The sequence below is a fragment of the Drosophila eugracilis genome, unplaced genomic scaffold (genome assembly GCF_018153835.1).
Source record: "Drosophila eugracilis isolate 14026-0451.02 unplaced genomic scaffold, ASM1815383v1 contig_575, whole genome shotgun sequence".
Lineage (NCBI taxonomy): Eukaryota > Metazoa > Arthropoda > Insecta > Diptera > Drosophilidae > Drosophila > Drosophila eugracilis.
This window is the reverse complement of record NW_024573454.1, coordinates 534584-556834: the sequence shown is the minus strand read 5'-3', so window position 1 is coordinate 556834 and position 22251 is coordinate 534584. Positions and strand designations below refer to the sequence as shown.

Genomic DNA, 22251 nt, shown 5'->3' with positions numbered 1-22251 from the left:
GAATTGGAAAGCAAAAAGAGTCAAAAGCAATCCTCTATTTATGATTTCATTGCTTTGAGTAGTTGTTAAAGTGATTTCGATTCCAGGAACTTAAAAAACAATTCTAACTAAAATCTGCAATTTGTATTTGTTATTTATATAAAAATATTATCTGATTTAATTTATACTATTTCCAAGACAATAAAATCCACCAATTACAATAATTTGCTAAATTTTATCTACGCAGCATCCTCGCCTTCGGTTTCCTCCTCCTCTCCCTCATCGGCCTCCGCATCCTCAGCAGCTTTTCTTCTGGCTTCAGAGCTCCGACGACTTCCTCCAGATTGTTGAGAGCCACGACGACTTGTCTTGGATTTCCTAGGAGGTGGCTCTGTGCAACTGTACGGTGACATATTGAAATCCTCTGGAACGAATTCCTCCAGAGTTTCCAGCCGCAAAGTGGCCAACTCTGACCAACAGCAGGGCAGCTCCTTTTCGGCCAACATTACAACTGGCAGACGGGCATCCGTAGCTGCCTGGACTCCCTTTGGCGTGCCTTCGAAAACCAGGGTACAATCGGGTCCAGCATCGCCCAATCGTGACAAGGCAATGAGGTAAATATCCGGTTCCGGTTTCTGGGCCTTTAATTCCGGATCATCTGCACAAACCACCGTTGTGAAGTTGTCAAAGAAGTCTTCCCTATCACGGATTTTAGTGCAATACATTGACTCCGGGCACGAGGTTATCAGTCCCAATCCCATGCAGCATTTACGCATATGAGTCACCAATCTCTCGACACCAGGCATTAGGGTTGGATTGGCAATCAAATCGGAGGTGCGTTCATTAAGCTGAAACCGAAAAGTCTCCCAACTAACAGGAAGATCACACTTTCGGCAGACCAACTCCGCCATCTCAGCCGTTTCCATTGGTCCACATTGGATCAGAACCAGTTCGGGTATTACTCTATTATAGCTGGAAGCCAGCTCAATTAGGGCCCTCTTGTAGACGTGACGGGTGTCTGTTTAAGGAATCTAGGATAAAATAAATCTTTTGGATTAGGAAAGACTATCTCACCAAACACGGCACTCTCAAGATCAAAAATGCAGTAGCTAATCCCTGGGCTGCAGCACGAGGGTGGACATCGCTTACATCCTGGTGGAACCTTGCAAGTCTTACAGCTCGGACTGCACATTTTTAATAAAAATTTTCAAAATTTTAGATTTATATTTTACGAACTTTGGCCTAATACTGACATTTGGTACAAAGAAAACAAAGTTATATATTTATTTTAGCCAGGATAGCATGATAGAACTTGCTGGTTCTGCAAGTACTACTAGAGGTCGTCCTTCTATTAGGTCCTTCCCATTATCACCACCTTGAATTTCATATAACTAACTAAATATTTAATAAATCAAATTTATTTCAATACAAAGCTTAACCACCAGAAAACACATATATCTTACAAAGGTGGCAGACCAAAATATTGCGGCTTAAAGAACTCCAATGATCGCAGTCTTAAAGTCGCCGGAGCACTTGCTCGAATGGAGACCAGAGGATCGGTAACAAGAACCACTTGCATTCCAGCCGCCAGAGCAGCCTCCATACCGACTAATGAAGACTCGAAAACCAAACACTTTCTGGGCTCAGGAGAGTCCTTGAAACGTGAGGCGGTGGTAAGGAAAATGTCCGGAGCGGGTTTCGCCGCTTTGACCTCCTCGTCGGAACCACTCAAAACCACATGATGGAAGACATCGAAGAGCTTTGAGTGCCGTCGTGTCTTGATCCTAAACGAGTCCCGACAGCTGCCACTTCCAATTGCCATCGGGATATGGAACTCATTGAGATGATTCAGGAGACGCTCCACACCCGGCAATAATCTTATGAAACCCAATTTACTGCGGCACTCGAGCTCCTGCTGATTCTCAAACTCTGTTAAACTGATGGGAAGATTAAGGGTCTTTACTATAAGGGCCGCCTGTTCAGATTCAGGTTTTCCCATGCACCTCATCTTCAGATCGAAGCCATAGGTATGACCATAGGGATCCAAGATCTTCTGGACAGTTTCAGCTCTTAAACGTTCGCTGTCTATCAGCAAGCCATCCAACTCGAAAATGCAATGGGTTACTGGCTGAAAAGAGCAACGCCTTAAGACCTGCTCTTTCAACCTGATCTTCCTCTGACATTTTTGTAGCCTTTAATTTTAGATTTATTTTTTGTTTTTTAAATCTAAAAAATACATATGTTGAGAGATGAATTTAGAGTGCTAGGGATGTTAGCCAAACTCGAATTTGGAGCAGCTGTCAAAGGGTGGCAGTCCAAATAGCTCGGGCTTGAAGTTCGCCATCGATTTGAGTACCAAAGTGGCACCCGTCTTTTGCTGTTTGGTAACATGTGCCGGGGGTATAAAGACCACTTGAGACCCAGCTGATTTCCCACCCATTAGACCAACTGGAGCATCTTCGAATATAAGGCACTTTTTTGGATCCGCAGGCGGATTGAATCGCGAGGCGGCTAGAAGGAAGATATCCGGATGTGGTTTTCCTCTACCCTTCCTCAATTCCGGATCATCGCCACAGACAACATGATGGAAAGCCATAATGATATCGTTGAATGACTTGGCCTTCATTCTAAACAATTCCTTAGAGGAACTTGTTGCTATACAAAAGGGTATCCGATATTCGTGCAAGTGCAGAACTAAATCCCTGACACCTGGAAGTAGACAAATTTTTCCCATATTTTTCATAGCTGTTGCCTCGAACAGTTCCTGGAAAGCCTTTGGTTTAATCGGAAGATTTAACTGCTTGACGATATGATGAGCAAATTCATTTGTTGGCATTCCCATATGCATCGCCTGATCGGCTTTACTATATGTTTTTCCAAATGGAGATAAACACTCTTGAGCGGCTTCTAAGTATGCGCTTTCGCTATCTGAAAAGTGGTAAGGGAGATGTCTAAATGTTTTCCATACTAAAAGATCATGAATTTAATCAATGGGTATCAAGCAGGTCACCCTGAATAAAGTAGAGAATATACCTATCAAGGTTCCATCGCAATCAAAGATGACATGGGTGACTGGGCAGTAACACTTCTTTGGAGGCATTTTTAATATATTCTAATTAGTAGGTCCCTGGGCGGCTTTTTCATCTCACAACATACTGTTTAATTTAGTTGGTTAATTTTGGCTAAAAAAAGGAGATTTACTAATCGAAAGTTAGGACCTTAAATTTGTTTCCGAATTATAGTTTTTGTTTTACGAATTTTGACGTACTAAGAAAAGAATTTCATGATGAAAACGAGAACTTTCAAAGCTTTTCTAAACCTTCTTTAATTTAATTAAAAATTTTTAACTTTTCATAAACATAAGAAGCCAGAAACTATAAAAGCACAAAAGTTGCAGCTGTTTGCAGCTTTTCTAGAGTTAGGGGCCTTCGTGTCTGGTTGTCATTTTCATGTCGCCAGTTGGGGATAGTTGCACTTTTATACATTTAACTAAGTCTAATGCATGCGGCGCACGCTTTTTGGCCAAGATCCCGCTGCCGTTCGCATGTTGTTACAAAGTTGCGTAATTGATTAAGCAGTTGGCAGCCAAGCCGCAGGAGACGTTCTCAGGAACGCGTCGCCGAAACTTTGACTTTGGCCAATACGTGCCACAAAATTGGGGTTTGGGTGGGTGGATGGTGCATGCAGCCTGTGATTCAAAAGTTTCTGTGGTGGGCCGAGTGGGTGTTGGTGGTGGAGGGGGTCAAAGGTGAACGCGTCGCGATGCTTGATTTCGGTACGGACTTAATAGCCAAACGAACCTGGGCCATAGGAAACGTGTTAAAGAGAATGTTTGCGCATTTTGACAACTTTGAGAGTTGGCTGACAATGGAAATTTACGATATTCAGGGATAAATGTTAGCTTTTGTTGTTCTTTTATTAATAAAAATCTAAAATCATAATTATATCTATAAAATTATGGATATAATCTAAAAAATATCACTTTATCTTGCATTTTATCATTTAAAGAGATTTTAAAATAAAATAAGGACTTCATTTCTTCAGATTCCTGACCATTTATCCCTCTAACCACATTGTCTATCCAACGAAGTGGTCAATTTTATTACCTTTTATTGGCAACGTTGCTTCAGTTGCAATGAAAACCATTGACCGTAACGCATTAATGTCCTGTGGCCGCCAAAATCGAACCAGAAGTTGGTTCAATGGCTAACTGGTTCGCTGAGCTTGCATATTTTATGACCAAGTCCAACTTTAATTGGAACAATACCAATAAATGCCAAATGCAGATGGCCCAAAGGGCGAGCCAAAAAGTTTGATGTGCATTGACCGGGATATCGAAGGACTGGGAACCGCCAAACCAAAACCAAATCGCAGTCCGCAACGGTGGAAATCAGCTCAAGGGGACACATCCACATTCACATTCACACTCACATTCGAATTCGCGTTCACACAAAGAGCCACAAGGACCGCAAGGATAACAACGGCTTTTGGGCGCTGCCGCTGCAAGTTTGCGGTTTTTAGGGATCTGAAATGCAGGCTGGACAGACAAGCAGACCAGTTAACAATTCAATGAACGCAATTACAGCGCCCAGATTTCAGGTGGCAGGTGGTGGAGTGTCCTCGTTGCCAGGACAGCGATTAGAGACGCGTTCAAATTAAACGTTTACAACATATTGTTGTTGGCCAGCCAAGTGGGAATTCCCCCTTGCCAAGCCAAAAAAAAAACGAACAAATGAATACTTTTAAGCTAAAAGTCGAGACCATTAAATACTCTTTACATTGCATACTTTTGGGCGTCATTTAAATTATTCAAGGAAATATTCAATTTATATTTTTATTAAATACCTAAAGACTTCTAGACTTTCTAACTACCCAAGCCCGACATATTCTTTAACTAATAGCCTGAATAAAATAAAAGGTAAAGAACCATAAATTCTGGGATACCCAAAATGGTTGGCTGCATAATTTATGCACACAATTCGTCGCTGCATCTGTCCTGCTCTGGAGTCCTGTTCCCATTTGGTTGCCACAACAGCTGACGCACAGCATTCGGGAAAATGTCCGTCCTTCAGGCTAACCGTCCGATTAATTAAAAGGCATTTTATTGACAGGCAGGTGGAGGAGGTAGTTAAATGGTCGACGTATGTGGAATGGGCCACTTTTATCGCCAGTACCTTTGGTGCCTTGCTGACAGCAAATTGCTTTAGCTGATTTGGCACTTTCTGTTGAGTCAATGAGAAATGAAATGCGGTTGAATGGGCTTCGAGCAGGAAAGGGAAAGGTGTAAAATGGAGTAAATACAAAGTAAAGTCAATTTCAGGGGATAAAAAAAGGGGTTTTAATGGGGAAAATGCTGTATCAGAAGTGAATATCGTAAAACATTTCTTGATAAAAGTTTCAGTAAGTAAAATTGATTTAACTTAAACTTTAAAAGCAGGGCATGGATATATAGAAAAAAACATCTTAAAGATTAATCCATTACATCTTCAAAAACTTCAAAAACCTCAAAAGACCGAAGGAGCAAACCCTTGGGCCGCCACAAGGAATACCAAATTGAATAAATAGTATACGATATAATCTCCAAAGAGTAACCCAATAGCTGGAGGGCAAGCCACAAAAACTGCAAGCCGGAACCATCCTTTGGCACTCAATAAATGTTATCCATCTATGTGCAGAGCAGGCTCAAATGTCAGTCACATATTCCTTCAATCATCACGAACTTCGCCCGAACGATTTCCCAAAGGGTCTTCTTCTCCAATGCAACAAAGTCCAGGATGGGACAGGGCATTGAGGGGAGGAGGTTATAAAACATGGGCACAAAGTCCAATTTGTTTGTAATGGCATTACTTTGTTTACAAAACAAATTTTGTATGCATAGCGAGTAGTCGTCGTTGGTAGAAAAGAGGTGAGTTGGTTGGGGACTCCTATTCCGATGCCGATGCCGATGCCGAATCCGAGTCCTCGACCCTTGCAACAAAACGCTGCAAACCCCAAACTCGAAATGCCGCGGGTGCTGTCGCAGACTAGAGAAACTGAAAAACAAAAATAGTAAGGCGGGCAAATAAAATATATAGACATAGATATATATATATATATATATTTGTACAGCTTCTAAAAATCGTTGTACCATAAAATTTCCCCAATGGACGCTCTAGAGTTTTTGGTAAGCAAGGACTCTCTATGCTGCCTTTTCGCTGTTTAATTTTACAATTGTCCTTTTTCTTTATTCCTGCCCAGGGAATGAGATGAGTGTGGGTGGGTGTGGGTCAGGTTTATCTATGCGCATCCGTTCCAAGTGCGGTTTTGTGATTTATGCTTGTTTCTGTTGGCCAACATTTGTTTTCCTTACGAAGGCCGAGCAAATAAAGGATATGCTTTGCAGTACTTTTATTACATTTGTTATGAATTTAACTTAATAAACCACAAATAACATAAAATAGAAAACTCTAATCAACTTATAAATGGTAATTAAGGCATTTTATATTCCCAAATCAATTGGTTAGGCTGATATTAGTTTGTGTTTTATATTTCATTTTTTAAGTTAAAACAAAGCTAAAAATATTTAAGTATCTGGAGGACACGACTCCTGGGGCACTTTGCTCATGTCACTTATAACGAGGCCAGCCTGTTTGGCATAATACTGAGCCATATACACAACATCTGTACTGGGCAAACGTTTTCGGGTTTGGATGGCAGCCCAATCTTTAAAAGAAAACCCATCTTACTTAAGAACTTTCTTAAGTTATTATAAACATAAACAAAACTTACGAAAACTGAAAATATGGCTGGCATCAAAGCACATAAATCGTATGGCAAAGGTAGTATAGTCAGTGTCCAGAACATAAAGCAGAACTCCCTCAGGAAAAGCTAAAAATTAAAATATTAATTAAGTTTAATATTATCAAAATTACATATTAAGTTACCTGCATTCTTTGTGCCCAAAATATACCTTCCAAAGTTTGACTCTACTTTCAAAATTTGTGCCTTTCTCACCCTTACTGTATCAGTTCTATTAAAGATATATTTTTAAATTAGTTTTAAATAAATATTATTTACTTACTGGCCACTGAGTTCGCGGGCCTTAACTCGGTATTTATGTTCGTCATCTCGTATGAATTCCGTCGACTGACATCTTGCTATTTTCGATGAGACAGGTGGATATATGGAGTGGGTGTACCATTTTCCTATAAAGCGATCCATATCGAAGTCCCCCACAGCCGTCATGTTGACGGGACAGGCTCCGTGAAAAGCCTTCATTGCCAATGAGAATTGGATGTCAATGAGGGCAAAGCTGATTTGGGGTTAAAGAGTTTTTTAATGATTTTTTAAGATTTAAATAAAGTACTCACATGAAGAACTTCCAGTTGATCATTCTGTTAAAAGGCAAAAGTAAAAATGAGAACAAAATCGGTTGGCTTAGCTTATTTAAATCAAATGGAAATGGTTTAGCAAAGACTAATCAAGATTTTATGGTGTATATTTGAAGCAAGATGTGTGTGAGAAAGAAAGTGGAACCAAAACATTGTTTTTATTCCACAATTACACCTCAAAAAAGTAGTCAAAAAATATATTAAAAATCTTTTCTATTAAATCTCATCACTTTAAAACTTCATCGATTAAATCGTTTTATTGCTCGAAATAACAACTAGTTAAAATTTAAACATCAATGAACATCTAACTATCGATCGAAATACATATGTACACTGGAAAAAACCAAACTCTTAGTAACTTAAGAAATTCATAAATATGTCGTAGAGACGCTCATAGAAGCGTCGCAGCCATTCTCATGCCTTTTCGATGGCATTTGGCACCACAGTGGTCACAAAGTCATCCACATCGAGGTCATCGTCTCCGGTTAGCTCAGTGGCATTTCCCTCCAACTGGGGACACTTCTTCTGAAGGGTATCGATGAGGAAGGCCTGGTTTATCTTATTCTCATCTAAGACACTCTTGGCCTTATCAACTGTCTCCGTTGAAGGTTCACGCTCACGAGTCAAGATCCAAACGACTTCTAAAAATTACAAAATTAATTATCATTCTGCCTGAAATGGTTGTCATTCCATGTCAGTTATGACACAGTTTGCATATTAACATTTCAAGTAGTAGACTTCCTCATTAACTTACTCAAATTTGCCCAGGGTGTTACACTAGTGCAGCTGTAGACTACGGCATATGATTCATAATCGGTGCCCAGCACAATGTAGTTGGCCGTCGTTAATGACTCTGAAAAGTTGATGAAAAATAATTTAAAATGTCCAACAGACTACTTTAAGTTTGTAATAACTCACGGCCTGGATAGAATGCCACAGCCAGTTGGCCAGGTCCAAGAACCTTGGCCTGTCCAGTTACATTCGAGGGTGTTCCAGTGCTGTTTGGTTTAAATTTGATTAAACAAATTAATTAAACTCAATTTGTTTTCAAACTTACAATCGGTTGATAGCCGCATTGACCACAGAAACAGTGCTATTGTCAATGATACTGTAGTTGGCGTAGATGCATTTCTTACCGACTTCAAAGGCAAAGGGGTACTTGGAGTACTCATACCAGACACCCATGTACTAAAGACAGATAATTATTAATTAGTTTATGTAATTTTCAATAACAATGTTATGTTAATACGTTTATTTAAACACGTGTTCTGACTGAAGTATTTACTTAATCAGAAACTTCTCGAAATAAAAACTAATAAGCCCTTTACTTTGGATAAGATAATAAAAAGTTTGCTAATTAGAAAAAGGAGGTTTATCAACGGAGGTTTTACATTGTTGCAAAAAGAAATATTTTTTAATAACAACAAAACAGTTTTATCAATTGTATAATTTCCCTTCATCATCGTGATTTTACTGGGCACTATAGACATAATATAATGTTGGTTTATTTACTCGGAAAGGGTATATAGATAAAGTTGTTTTCGCTTGATCGTGTTATAAGATATGTAGAATGGTGTCTTGAATCAGAAAAACAAGGCCAAAGCTCTTTTCCATATCATGATTCCAGATATGATAACCTACTCAATGGGACTAGAATTTTCTTAGCTACCCAGATAAGATTTTTCAAAAATATTAATCATTAACTATCAAGATAGTCTGGGTCAATGAAACTAGAATTTTCTTAGCTATCAAGATAAGATTTTTGACAAATATAAACCACATGATTAATATATGATTACCTACTCGTGGAAACTAGAATTTTCTTAGCTATCAAGATACGATTTTGAAAAAATAATAATCATTAACTATGAGTGACTAACATCAGACTGACTGATCATCAAAAGTTTAGACTCACCGCCTCCGCATCAAAGGTGTCTAGCAGCTTGACATCCGGACACTTGCCGGGAAATGGAACTTGGGCACTTATCATGCAAACTCCACTCGCGACCATCAAGATAGACAGCCACAAGTGCGAACTGAAACGATAATCGAGTGAGATGTAAATAGATTTAGTTTTGTTTATTATCTGGCGCGTACCTCGACTGATGAATCATTGTGGAATATAACTCGCTGATAAAGCGGCTCTTCGTTGAACTTAATTTCTGTTCTACTTCTGGCTTAGAACTGAGGTTCGACTGCAGATGCATTGTATCTTTTATACGCTTGATGAGAGAGCTTTGTTTTCGGCTTGCGGAGCTTTTTTCCTGTGCGCCGACGCGGATTGCCAATATAAACAAAAGTGAAATGCAGATGATCTAGATGGAAAGTTTGTTAGTGATTATTATAGTTTTGTGAAGGGAGGTGGGTAAAGATACCTCTGCCAATGCTCTCGTTACAGCCACTAAGCAAATATAGAATATATCCGATACTATTATTTACATCATTTTTATATGCACCTCACGATTTTTTCTATTGATAAGGGCTTCCGCATGCTAACAATCGCATTGCTAATTACAGAGATCATTGCGTGAATTAGTTCAATGTCCTGAGAATGGCAAAGCTAAGTGGATCGGACTATAGGTAGAGAGTATGAGAGGTGAATTTATAATTAGGTAAACAATAAGTATAAAATATACAAATAATATCAAGCGTACTTAAAATATCAAGCATGAAATTACTTCACAAACTAAGCACTTTAAATAGAATTAACACTATATTAAAGTTCACTAAATATTTTTTATATATTTTCATACTTTTTAAGGCTACGTTAAAGCAAAGTAAAGTTTCTTAGAGGCTCTCGCTACTATATATTTATCTTTAAAAAATATTAAAAAATTTTTTTTTTTTTTTTCACTTTTTCTTAATCCACATTACTTAACATTAATTAAGCATTTAATACATAACACTAAAAAACAACAACAAAAATCGTCATTTCTTAGCTTCCACCTTTTGAAAAGCTTTCCCCACCATGTGGATTGCATTGTTGGCGCCATCTTTCCACACGGCCACCAGCGCCATCTGTTGAGCGCTTTGCCTTTCGCTTGTCAAAATGAGGAATAATTTTCATTTATTTGAGATTTCTTCAGCTCTTAACCTTTATCTCGTTCTCAACCTGGTCAGGAAAACTGTTGACAGTGGCAGGATTTCTGCGGTTTTTTCTCTTTTTCCAGTTGGCAGGGAGAGAAATTACATTTCCACCCATATATTATTAAATTAATTAAATGTAAACCACAAATTGAGTTAAATGTGCAAAAATGCCCGCAGGGCGAACGCTGAAGCGTCTGTGTGGATGAAGGGGTTTTTGAGGGGGGAAAAAGAGGTATTTCAGGTGATATATGTTTGAGCAAGGGTGGATCAATAAGTTGGTATTTTTAGAGTTAATAAACTTGGAAACTAAAACTAATCTTCAAAGGCTACAAATAAAGTTATGGCTATGAAGAAACATCTTGTCTGAGACTTACTTATAGATGATCCTTTGGTTAAACTTTTCACTCCACCCTCGTTCATTCTCTCATATTTTTATACATATGCGGCTAGCGCAGATTTTGAATGGCCAGCCAACTATTTGGGTATGGGAATTTATAGCGCATTTCCCCCCACCTGAAAGGATTGCGGGCTTGCCCCATTCGGCTGGATGGATGGATGGATGGATGGCCTCTGCTTGGATTTGCTGTGGCTGCCACTGTTTGTTGCATGGCAGCGTGTAGTAATTAAATTTAAAATATGTACACATTTGCCGGACATCTGAGCTTAAAAACAGGTGCAATCCTTGAGGGCTGGCCGATGGAGTGGGTTTTCCAGGGACAATTTGATCAAAGGCAACCGTAAGCCTGCAGCTGGGAGTGGACAGATGAGAGCTGGTTATTACAGGCCATAAGTGCAGTCTTCTGGCCATATCCATGGCTAAAAGCAGAGGTGTATTAAGGAAATATTCTTAAAGGGGGTATCTTCTATTAGTTTAAAAGATTTTTGAATTAAACTTAAATTTTGTTAAATTGTAAAATTATTTGTGTTTGGTGGTTAATATTTTCCTTCTTTGGTCCCCATTGGAAGCTGTCACTGTGTGGTGCATATGTGCGGTTCAAAGTGCATTGACAATTGGCAATGAGTTCGTGATGAAAGATTTTTAAAGATATTTAATTACTTTTATAAAGTTTTTCTTATACAAAAAATTCATTACGAAAACTAAAACTCAAAAAACTGTCATAAGAAAAGTTATACAAAATTTGGAACTTATAAGACTTCTAAAAAGCATTTAGTTCCAAGAACCACTTTTTTAAACATTAAATTTAACAATATATTTTAACAAAACCCAGAGATCGTGTCACGATTTCATCTCGATTAACCCATGCCCACAATTCAATCACTTTGCCATTTTAAGTGCTCGAATATTTTGTGGTTATTCATTCGCTTTATGGGCATTTTGTCGAATGTAATTTGATTTAAACAGAATTTTACCAGATATATAAAAATCACTGCCGTGCCACAGGATATGGCGATATATATAGAGCCTGCGTGTGGCCATTTAATTAAGTGGCTACCTTTAAAGCCAGCCGCCGAAATTGAATTAATTTTGATTATTGTTGCAGTTCAGCTGGGCTTTTGGATTTTCCAACTGCTGCAATCAACAGTTGACATAAAAAAGGACTCCCAATCCCCTTCAGAGCGATGGAGCAGGGGATCATACTAAACTGTCGGCTAAATAACATCCAGACGAGGACAGCTGGAGCAGTAACATCAAGTGGGTGGAGACACACTCCGGCGACCTTTAACCCGAGCGTGGGAGTTGCGAAAAGTAAAGGGAGGGCGAGGGTGGAGGAGCTCCGCAGAATGCGTGGGAATTGCAAAACATGACGCAATTTGTGCTCGCTTTTGTTGCTTGTCCCTTTTGCATGCCATTCTCCCAGGATATTACCAACTGCTCGTGTTCTCCTGCACACGCAATGGGCCATAGATTAGGTTGGTTACAGGGGCCTGAGAGGTACTTGGAAAGCACTGCCATTAAACAGAGATATGGCCAAGAACTTTGGGAAAAACAAGAAAAAAATAACTGCACAGCTAGGCTAGTTGGAAAAAGAACTTAAAAGGAATAATTGATTTGGAAGTAAAAATGAAGTCCCAAGAATTCTGAAACGTTGTTCTGCTTTTTTAGGTTCTGAATCAGTAACTTATCAAGTCATTTTACTTTGATAAGCAATCAATTTGGTATAAGAAACATATTTCCATTTAATATCTAATGTAAATTAATATCCCATCATAGAGACACCATTGAAGAGACACTCCTTTTCATTTCAACAAATAGCCTCATACTTAACTCTTCCTTTTCAATCTTCTACTTGGAATTTGTTCAAAAAATTCTCAGGGATATTTTTATATCCAACATAACACCCACCTGATCACCTGCCACCCCATAAAACCAAGCCATTCGCACAGCCATATCCGAACTTCTTTTACCTTATTTTGATGTTGCAATCTTGGACAAATTTATTTATTTAGCACATTGTTTTTCGCATCGCTCCTGTGGGCATCAGTTGTTCCCCCAGACTAGGAACAAAAAAAAAAATGGGGAAAACGCGAAAAAGTCTGGCACACAAGAAAGCTAACATTAAGAACAATAACAATAACAACTAGTGGCAGACAACAAAGGAAAGGGGAAGGGTGGCCAAAGGGAAAAAAAGGACCAACCAACTCTCAAAAGTATTTTGATTTGTGAAATGCTCGTAAGTATTGTCGTTTTTGGCGCTGGCGCTGGTAGCAATTTCTTAAATTTTTTATAGCGCATAACCTGTCTGGCACACATGTGCACAGAAGCCCCTCCCAGCCAAGCCCCATCCACTCAACCACCCACAAACGCAGTTTGCTGGAAGGCTCAAAGTCGCAGGACGAAGACATTGGGCGCTTGTTGGCAACGCTTATTGCATTATCCTCGGCTAGAGTCAGTCAGCCCGGGATAGATGTCGGCCGATGCGGTGGCCAGGGGGTATCCAAGTGTTCGCGAAGATATATCCGCGCCAACTGCCGCAGCTGATGCCACTTTTGGCTCGTGGCAGCCGCGAGCTGTTTGCCTGTTTGTTGTTATCCTGGTTATGGCTGGAGCCAAGGAGCCAACCAGCGAGCAAAATCATATTCTCTCGAGGATATAACGAATACTTTATACACTCCGCGGGGAGATCGGCCAGATTAAAGACCTGTGGGATAATGTTTATATTGCTGTTTAAGGAATGGAAAATATTAGCTTATTAAGTCAAAGTGCAAGAACAAAAGTTAAAGGTCTTTCTAGTTAAGCTTTTAAGCTAACAAGTATTCTTAATAGAAACCATTATATTAAACCAGGTTAATCAAAATGTTGACCTAATATTTAATATGGCCTTTAGGTTCTTTACTTATTTCTTTTATTACTAAGCTTTCATTACTCTAAGTAATTTATTTAGTTCTTTAAAATTTATAGTACTTTCATCGATATCATATGCCCAACCAAAAATGAAAGGAATTATGAAAATTGGCACGACTTCAGCTGGGCCCCGATGTCTTCTGCCACCCACACCCTCACACACAAAACTACACCTCACACTCATCACACCCCCCGGAACCCCCTTTCTTTATTCTCCCCCTAAATGCTTAGCGAGAAATGTTAATACCGAAAAAAGCGAACCATTTGCCGCAATGAAAATCGCGTAAATTTCATACTGATTGTAAGTGTCGCCGTTTTCTTGACGTTGCCATGAAGGCAAAAGCTAGACGGACAATGCACTGGAAAAAATATAAATTAATCAAGAGGTGAAGATAATACATTAAGGTAAAACGATTACGATTATTCCAAATTGATAATTGCAATGGAAAATAGCTCAACGCATCCTTTCCTTATATAAGATTAAACCATAAAGCGAGAGTTACTAGACCAGCATCTTAAAAGTTCAAGAACTTGTTACTTGTTTTCCCAAGTGCACCGAGAAGCTTTAAGAGATGTAGACGGAACTGCCATTGCCGTCTGTTTTCCCTCATCCCGCTCGGGCAACATCCCGATCTCCCTTCGACTTCCGTTTTGGAACTGTAACTCTGCTGTTGGCTGTCGCCTGCAGATTGTCAGCATTGTCACAATTGCAATTTTTAGGATGGCATGGGATCCGCTGATTTGGTTGCCATTTCACCATTTGAGCGTTTCAAACATTTTGCGGGCATTTACCATAAAGAGGGAAAGCAGAATCCCAATCGGAATCCGAGCCAAGAACGTCATTCGATTGCGTTAATAGCCGAGAGTGGCGACCAATGCCAGCTGCAAATCTTGCAAATTGCAAAAGTTTTCCTATGTATTTTTTTTTTGTTTTTAACTTCTTTCATTGTTGTTTTTATGGTTTATGTGAGAGTGTGTGTGTGTTGATGTGGTTTAGACATATGTAGTTGTCATCTTTTGTTTGAGAGTTTGACACTTTGATGTGGTAGTTGAGGTATATTCGACATTTTCCTGAATCAATTTGAAGGAAAATTTATATGAATTGGTCTTAAAATAACTTACTAACTCGGCAAAGGTACATAAGAATATTTATTTAAGTTCGTTTTTTGCTAACGGCAAATAGTTGAAGTAAATTCCCAATTACTATTTCTAATAAAATTCAAATAAATAAGGTAACTACATATCATACATACCTTCGTCTCCCATACGAAAACTGTCACCTTCACATTGTATGTTTTATTGATTTTGCCATTTGCTCACTTTGTTTTTCGATCATGTCCCTCGTCCTTGCAATCCTTATATTCGACTTCTGTCCAACTATGATTAAAAAATAATTTCGCAAAAATATTGAATCACGTCGCGTACTTGGCAGCTTGGCAGTCAAAGTGAACGTTTGCTGGAAGACGGATGGCGCTTTTTGATGGCCGAGAATCAAGTTTGTTTTTACGTGCCATCTAGTTGGGCAGCCTCCTTCCCACGGAGCGTGAAGGATCTGGGCCTGGGGTATGTCAAAGGTCGGTCGCAGCTGCTGCAAATGGCTGGTGCTTTGGCCAAATGAGAGCTCCTCTGTATAGCCCAATAGCTCCTCCACCACCGACCAAAACTCTCTTTTGGCTATGAGAAATCGCTCGTCATTATCGACGCCTGCGAAAATCCGCCAGCTCAGACACACACAAACCCACATGCGAAGGCGCCATAAATTATGTTACTTCCTATACGTATATATTTTCAGATATATACATATATAGACATCTGGAGCTGTGAAAAATCGTGCCCCAAAAACTTTGACCCAACCCCCAGGAAGTCGCAACTTATTGAAAATCACTTAGACACACATGTGACGCTCTCCTAGTTCGTGAGCATGAAAATGAAGCAGAAACCGAAGGAATTTCGGCTCTATAATTTATGTCCTGGGGTATTTTTGATTGCGGGGTGAGTGCGGGTGAAAGGTTAAACCACCGAAAGCACCTAGGAAAAGTTTACAAAACGGCGAACGAAGGTTACCCTAAAAATGCAAAGCCAAAGGATTGGCAAAATAATGCCCAAGCAGTGTCAAAAATCGGACAGATGAACAGTTGGAGATTCTAAGGGCTACTTAATAGACATGACCAACGGCTAAGACCGCCAGCATGTGACGACAAACTCATAATTTATGGCCACATCCCGGCCAGACGCCGAATGCTATCTCTTCCTGCTCAAGCCTGCTCTTCCTTCTGATGTAGTAGAATGTGTCCAGGATCTCAGTTTCGAGTTTCGGCCGGCATTTCGAGCCTGTCAGTGTCGTCTGTAATTGTTTTCCTAATGGAGGGGAGAACTGGACCCCAAAAACATGACCGCACTTAAGTTGTCAGCCCAGTTATGGGCGTGGACAAATTTATGGGGCCCAAGCAAGCCCAGATAATCGCCTTGGAAATGGTCGGTGGCAGTGGCAGTTGGCAGGGCAGCACCTCCTTCTGGCATCTCTTTGTGGATTAAAATGCAGCTTTGGGGTTACAGGATGTGACTTGTGAAATGCAACCTTGAATTTGCAAGTTCAAATTGTAAGTAGAACGCTAGATTTGGACTAACCTTGTTTTGACTAAGTGTGACCCTACACCATTTTTTTAAAAAAGGATTAAAAAGCCTTGAGTTTAATAAACTTTGCGAAATCGACTCATAGCTAAAATAAATCACAATAACATAGTTAATTAGAACTCTATTTTATTTGTATTTCTGTTTATTTTTCTTCATCTTAAAACACAATTAAAATTGATAAAGAAAGTCCAAATTCCCTCATTTGAAGGCTTTCAACAGTTAAGAGTGTGACCTTTCTTTACAGATTTCTTGTTAAGTTAAATTTGTTCACATTAATCTGAGCATAGCAAGAAATTTAAACTTTACTTCTTGTGAATAAATTAAAAAAAAACTAATTTAAAAAAGGCTTGATCTAAGTACACACTGAATCAAATTTTATTCAAACTCAAACTAAACATCATTACCATAAAATCTGAATATATTCAAAAGCTCATTAATATCATAAATCAAAAAGTAAAAGTCATGTTCCTCGACGACTTTGGATTCCCCTTGGAGGTGACTGCAGAAACTCTGAACAAGTATTCCTACGATCTGGTAAGAGGTTTGTTTATATAAATAATAAATATAAGTCATATTTGATTTTAGCATAATACAAAACTTCTGACCTCGGCGGATACTGAGTTCTATCTGCCCCCCAAATGGCATGGCACTATTTACAGCACTGAGGAGCTATTGTATTCCTACAGAAAGCGATATAATGTGAGTTATATTTATATATTTCCAATTATTAATCTAGTTAGTTTATCAGCCGGATCCCACTCTGCTGACCTTCCATGCCCTGCAACCCTATGAACCCGAGTTCATCTGCTGCCAGAATGCTGTGGTGGAGCTAACAGTCCTGCCGGCTGGCCAAAGCCTCTATAGTGATAAAGAAATCGTTGTTTTTCTGGTCAAGCAGCCAGCTGAAGACAGAAACACTCTAATTACAAAGGAACTGGGCACCCAACTAGATTTCTTTCCGCACAACCATCACTATCATGCCCGGATCTTGGACGAGGGCATTGATGTGGTCTATGTGGATGACAAGATCTATAAAACAGGTCCGCCCACCAGTTATCAGCATCAGCGTCTGTACAATTTGCTCAGAAATATCCAGCCGGGTGCCGTGTTGGGCCTTTCAGGGAATCCCTTGCCTGATATCCTCCGCACTGTTTGCAGGAAAACAGCTCATGGAGTAAAGATGCACAAATGAGGGGCACCTCTTCCTCTTCTTCCACGGATATAAAAGCCCTTCCTTCCAACATCATAGTCCGGTTTAATAAACTTTGTGACTTCAGAAAATTCGTCTAGCTCGCCGATTGTTTGCATATCTGATGGCGACGCATTAGTCGCAGTTGGTTGGGCCAACTGTCTGCGCTTTTCCTGTCTGCCAATTGATTTGATTATGCTCTAGCCGAGGAGGAAGTGAAAATCTGAAGGAGATTATGAGGTTTAAAAGGGCGTTTAGCTAATATTTTGTTAGCTTATTATTGTATTTAAATAGTTATTAAGCTTGTTGATGCTGAGCTTCCCCTTGAATTGTTTTAAATAGCTTCTTGCGAGTTAAATAATAATTGTATATTTATTTAGTATTATTAAAATATACCATCAACCAATAAAGATTCTCACTAAACCATTTGTAATGGATATAGTTTACCATGCAACTCCTCTCCCTCAGCCACTTGTCAATAAAAATATTTTTGGACTATGCAAACCCATCTTTGGCATAAACTTTTAAGTCTCCCCCTACGTTAGCCCTCCAGCACACATTAGTATTCATAACAAAATGTCATATATTATATTTTTGGGCGTACCATTGGCCAAATCCCTTTGGGCAACGCACTGCGTGACATCTTTGTTTGTGGTCTGACCTCCTGCTTGGCCAAAAAATAATCTCCCTCCCTTCTGTGTCCTTAGCAGTCCCCAAATTCCTCCTTTTTTGGATCCTTCGGCCTTTGGCTATTCGATGGCTTTGCAATCGCTTTACTCTTTTGTTTTGTGCCTGGAATATCTAATGGATGCGTGCAACTAATTGAGTTGCCTGCAAAAGGACTTTCGCTTTTCCTTCTTGAATTTGCAAATCCCTTTTCCGGAGTTAAATCGGTTTTGCTCTTGTTCCTGGTACGGCATTTTCTGGGAGTTCTCAGTACTTAATGAAGCGGATGTGAGGATTTTGTAGAAGGCACAAACAAATTTTACGCAAATCAAAAAGTTAAACATTCCGGCGAAAAGTTTTCAGCGAGAGTTGGTTGAGAAATTTTGGAATATCTTTAATGGTGATTTGATATTACATATACTTTCTTTGTAAGTTTACATTAAAAATATATTTAGAAAAATATATAATTTAGGGGGTAAACTTTAGTTTAACCTATTCTAGCCACATTTTCCCTTTGACAAACTTGCTAATCCACCTCTTTGACAATACCAATTTAGGCCAAATACTTGCCTTTTCTGGGAAATAGTTGTCTCTGCTGTTGAAGATTTGCCCATGTCATTTCGAATTTCCCTTTTTCCAACCATGAGAGCAACCTGTTACCCCGCACCTGTTCAATAATTGATGTAAATCTGTCACCACTGTGAAGTGCCACACTCTTTGTTGCCATTCCAATTTCTCCTGCTGGTGTTGAGTACCTTGTTGATCCTTTTTTCCCTGTTCCCGTTGTTGTTTCAAACCTGCAACTTGTTCACAACTTTTGATGGCTCTTGCAGGAAAACAAAAAAACCAGCACCATGGAAACTTCACAGCTGTTGGATGAAGAAGATGGGTGGGGGACTTTTAACCTAGAAACCGGGATGCAGAAGCCTATGGACAGGCTGAAAGTTATGTATAAGCTCTCGGGGAATGATAAATAGCCGGGCTCAAGTGGCCACCTTGGCAAGGAGCGACCTGCAGGCCAAACGAGCTTCTCACCTTTTAGCCTTATGCAAAAGGGAAAAAGACGTAGGAAATCCAAGGGAAAATGGAGGTGGAAGAACTGCTATGGATAAGCCAGAAAACGTAATGAAAATGAGATGAAAATTATTGCAACGTAAATCAGGCGCTCCTTAGGCGCCCAGCTGGGAATATCCTTGGAGATTCTTACTCCTGGTTATCCAACTCCCCAACCCCATCCACCGATTATTTCTTTCCCCCATCTGGCTAAACGTTTTCCACTGCTTAATTTGGCTTTCATTGCTTCGGATTCGGATTCGGTTCGTTTCTTGCCGTTTTTTCCCTCCATTTTCCGAATTCGGTGCGGCCTGACATGAATTATTTAACGATCTCCAGCTGCGTTGATGCGATTTTCGCCCAGGATGCCTCTAAATTAAAGCCATAACAAGCTTAATGCAAAGACAACCGCAAAGGAGAGATAGAGTATATCAGGAAGGCAGCAACAAAAAATCCTTCATTTAAAGCAACAATGTGTGGGTCAGAACAATAAGCGAATCCATTTCCCTCAGGGATTCCTTTTCTGCACATGCAAGGACTTAACTCTTTGTGCCGACGTCGACTTTCCAATTTCAAGTGAAAAATCCCGCGAATGAACATGTAAACAACACACTAGGTGGACCAATGAAAGCCGAAAAAGGGGCGCAGAACGGCAGTCAAGAGGGAATGGCAGGGAAAAACAAAAGAAAAATCCCGAAATGCAAAGAAAAATCAACTAAGAATGATTGCGGTGACTGTGGTTGGTAGTCGAATGGAAATTTTCCTATATGAAGGGGTTTATAAAAGTAACCAATCTACACTTTTTAATAATCTAGACTAAAAAACTCATATTTAACATTCATTAAAACAAATTTTCTTTTTTAATTTACTCTTTAACATTAAAATATGTTTATAGTAATCTGCTTTCGTGCAAATCGTAAATAAAATAATACAAAAATTTGCATTTTATTAAGTTTATTTTTCTCTCTAATCCAATATTCCCTTTCGTACTGAAAAATAAACTTTCCCTGATGTGATACAGGGCTAAAACCCAAATGAAAACTGCTCGGCGGGAGGTCAAGCGGAGTATCTCTATCTGCAAACTGCAATGGCCGAAATGTATCTGTATCTGCAGAGTGCCAATGTGTCTGGGTTTTGTGGATATGAAACAGTTTGCAACAAACTCGTGCATTTTCAGGGCGCAAAATCCTAAAACCAAATAAAATGCGCTCTGCAGTTGAACCCACTTGAAATATATATATATATTTTTTGGCAATGAAAATTTTCAACCTCCCCCTTCCCCCTCCACAAAGCCAGAAAAAAAAAGAAGTCCAAAAAACTTGTTATAATAAATGGAATGAAGCGCCAACGCGTTGAGCTGCACGAAAATGTTGCAACGGCGGCAGCATGGCAGCAACAAAATGCAGCCAAAGCTTCCTTCCCAGATAATCCCTGGGAAATTTGTCTAACTTCCACACCCCTCAAACCCCCCCTTTAAGGCTGATGAATGACGCCGCTGCTGTGCAAATTATAATAGCAATTTGCATTATGTGGGTGGCCCGCCCTTGGCCCCCACAAAAAAAAAAACTACTAACTCCCCCAATGCGTGCACCTCCTTTTATGAGGCGGATTAAGCGGGGCACATTGTTGCCAGCTGCGTGGCGAATGAAATTTTAGATTGCCGCCGAGTTAGTTATGGCGGTTAAGTGGGAGAATATATTTGGCTGCCGGTGGGTTAATCACTGGCTAGTTGTTAGGGATTTGTGAAGCATTCATTGTCAAGGATTTAAAGTGGATTTAATGGGGAAATGTTCATGGTTTTTACATTAATTAGAACTATGAAGTTTCAGAAGTTTCTTCTGCAATTTGCCAGAAAAAAATAGGCCATATCATCTTCTCTAAAAGTGACTCTAAAATTCGACTTAAAAACAAATCATTCCCCTATCCTAACAACATTGCTGACATCATCAGCTTTGCTAATGTTTTCCCCCATAAAAATATCCTCACATTCTAACAATCATCTAATTGAAAACGAGATGAGATCAACCGTACTATAGCCCACACCCAAAATCCATTCAATACTAGAACTTGGAACCAATTCCACCCCGTGCAGAAATAATTGCAAATACATAAATAAATTGATGGTGGATTTGGATGGTGTGTGTGTGTTGGCGGGGCTTTAAAGCATAATAAATTTTGAATGCGCCATTAGCATGATTTATGCCCATTTAATTTTTCATAACAATGAAAAAAGCACAACAAGGACGCTGGATGACAAACAGGACAACAGGCCGGCATTAGCAGGACAATAGCCGTAGAGCAGGAAGTTACGAAGGGAACTCTGCTCTCATCATCATCATAAACAAGAGTGCATAAAAAATGCTTGCGAATGAGGCGACAAGCGGCAACATAATTGAATAGTAAAAGCGTTGCACTGAAATTAACCACCACAAAATGACGCAAATAATGTTTAAAAGGCAGCTGGGTAGGGGGGTTGGTCACTGCCATGAACGGACGATTAAATTTCATTGAAATTGAATTACATTAAAAAAAAAAAAACAGAGAGAAAATAAAGGAAGCCGTGGAGCAAAGTGCAAAAGGCAAACGTTTCACTCAGGGCGCAGGGTCCTGCAGGACAATAGTGCACAAATTAACTTACAAAAGCTAAATAAAAATTGCCAACGCGGCAGTCAACGTGTTGTGTGAATGGGATGCTATGTATATAATATATACTATATATCCTGACTGGACGCATTTTCCTTTCATCCTCTGGCCATCTGCCGTAATTTCACTCCCAGTCTTTCTCCTTTGCCCTCTGCAGTTTATGCGAGTTTGGGCCTTTGGCTTGTTTATGCCAAGTTCTTATCGCGCTCATTGTCATCCCACCGAGCAAACAAAATAAGCGAGCCCGAAAACGAGTTGCTTATAAAGTAATTTGCGGATTTATTAAAACTTTGCAGAGCGCCTTCAGACGCACTCTTTGCCGGGAA

General features: G+C 39.6%; 6 protein-coding genes across 6 annotated transcripts; 1 reads left to right on the top strand and 5 right to left on the bottom strand.

Annotated features, from left to right (window-relative positions):
• Positions 1-108: 108 nt before the first annotated feature.
• Positions 109-1213, bottom strand: LOC108110803 (probable pseudouridine-5'-phosphatase). Its single transcript, XM_017220037.2, has 2 exons — positions 1054-1213; positions 109-997 (listed from the first exon to the last, which is right to left on the bottom strand). Exons 1-2 carry the CDS (start codon positions 1169-1171, stop codon positions 219-221), a joined length of 897 nt encoding a protein of 298 aa, XP_017075526.2. The 5' UTR covers positions 1172-1213; the 3' UTR covers positions 109-218.
• Positions 1214-1408: 195 nt separating this feature from the next.
• Positions 1409-2161, bottom strand: LOC108110821 (pseudouridine-5'-phosphatase; the record flags this gene model as incomplete). The annotated part of the gene is made up of 1 exon (XM_017220060.2): positions 1409-2161. A coding segment is annotated over one exon (723 nt), but the record flags the coding sequence as incomplete, so codon positions are not given.
• Positions 2162-2166: 5 nt separating this feature from the next.
• Positions 2167-3156, bottom strand: LOC108110813 (pseudouridine-5'-phosphatase). Its single transcript, XM_017220048.2, has 2 exons — positions 3013-3156; positions 2167-2907 (listed from the first exon to the last, which is right to left on the bottom strand). The coding sequence occupies exons 1-2, from the start codon at positions 3077-3079 to the stop codon at positions 2252-2254; spliced, it is 723 nt and encodes a 240-aa protein (XP_017075537.1). The 5' UTR covers positions 3080-3156; the 3' UTR covers positions 2167-2251.
• Positions 3157-6489: 3333 nt separating this feature from the next.
• On the bottom strand, positions 6490-7486 carry LOC108111227 (apolipoprotein D). Its single transcript, XM_017220633.2, has 5 exons — positions 7329-7486; positions 7040-7270; positions 6903-6988; positions 6748-6846; positions 6490-6681 (listed from the first exon to the last, which is right to left on the bottom strand). The coding sequence occupies exons 1-5, from the start codon at positions 7349-7351 to the stop codon at positions 6542-6544; spliced, it is 579 nt and encodes a 192-aa protein (XP_017076122.1). The 5' UTR covers positions 7352-7486; the 3' UTR covers positions 6490-6541.
• Positions 7487-7587: 101 nt separating this feature from the next.
• On the bottom strand, positions 7588-9579 carry LOC108111217 (apolipoprotein D). Its single transcript, XM_017220621.2, is given in 6 exon segments — positions 7588-7990; positions 8104-8202; positions 8268-8347; positions 8407-8537; positions 9265-9385; positions 9447-9579. Coding segments are annotated over 6 exon segments (831 nt in total). The 5' UTR covers positions 9557-9579; the 3' UTR covers positions 7588-7700.
• Positions 9580-16771: 7192 nt separating this feature from the next.
• Positions 16772-17883, top strand: LOC108110919. The gene is made up of 3 exons (XM_017220194.2): positions 16772-16908; positions 16960-17073; positions 17123-17883. The coding sequence occupies exons 1-3, from the start codon at positions 16837-16839 to the stop codon at positions 17564-17566; spliced, it is 630 nt and encodes a 209-aa protein (XP_017075683.2). The 5' UTR covers positions 16772-16836; the 3' UTR covers positions 17567-17883.
• Positions 17884-22251: the final 4368 nt, after the last annotated feature.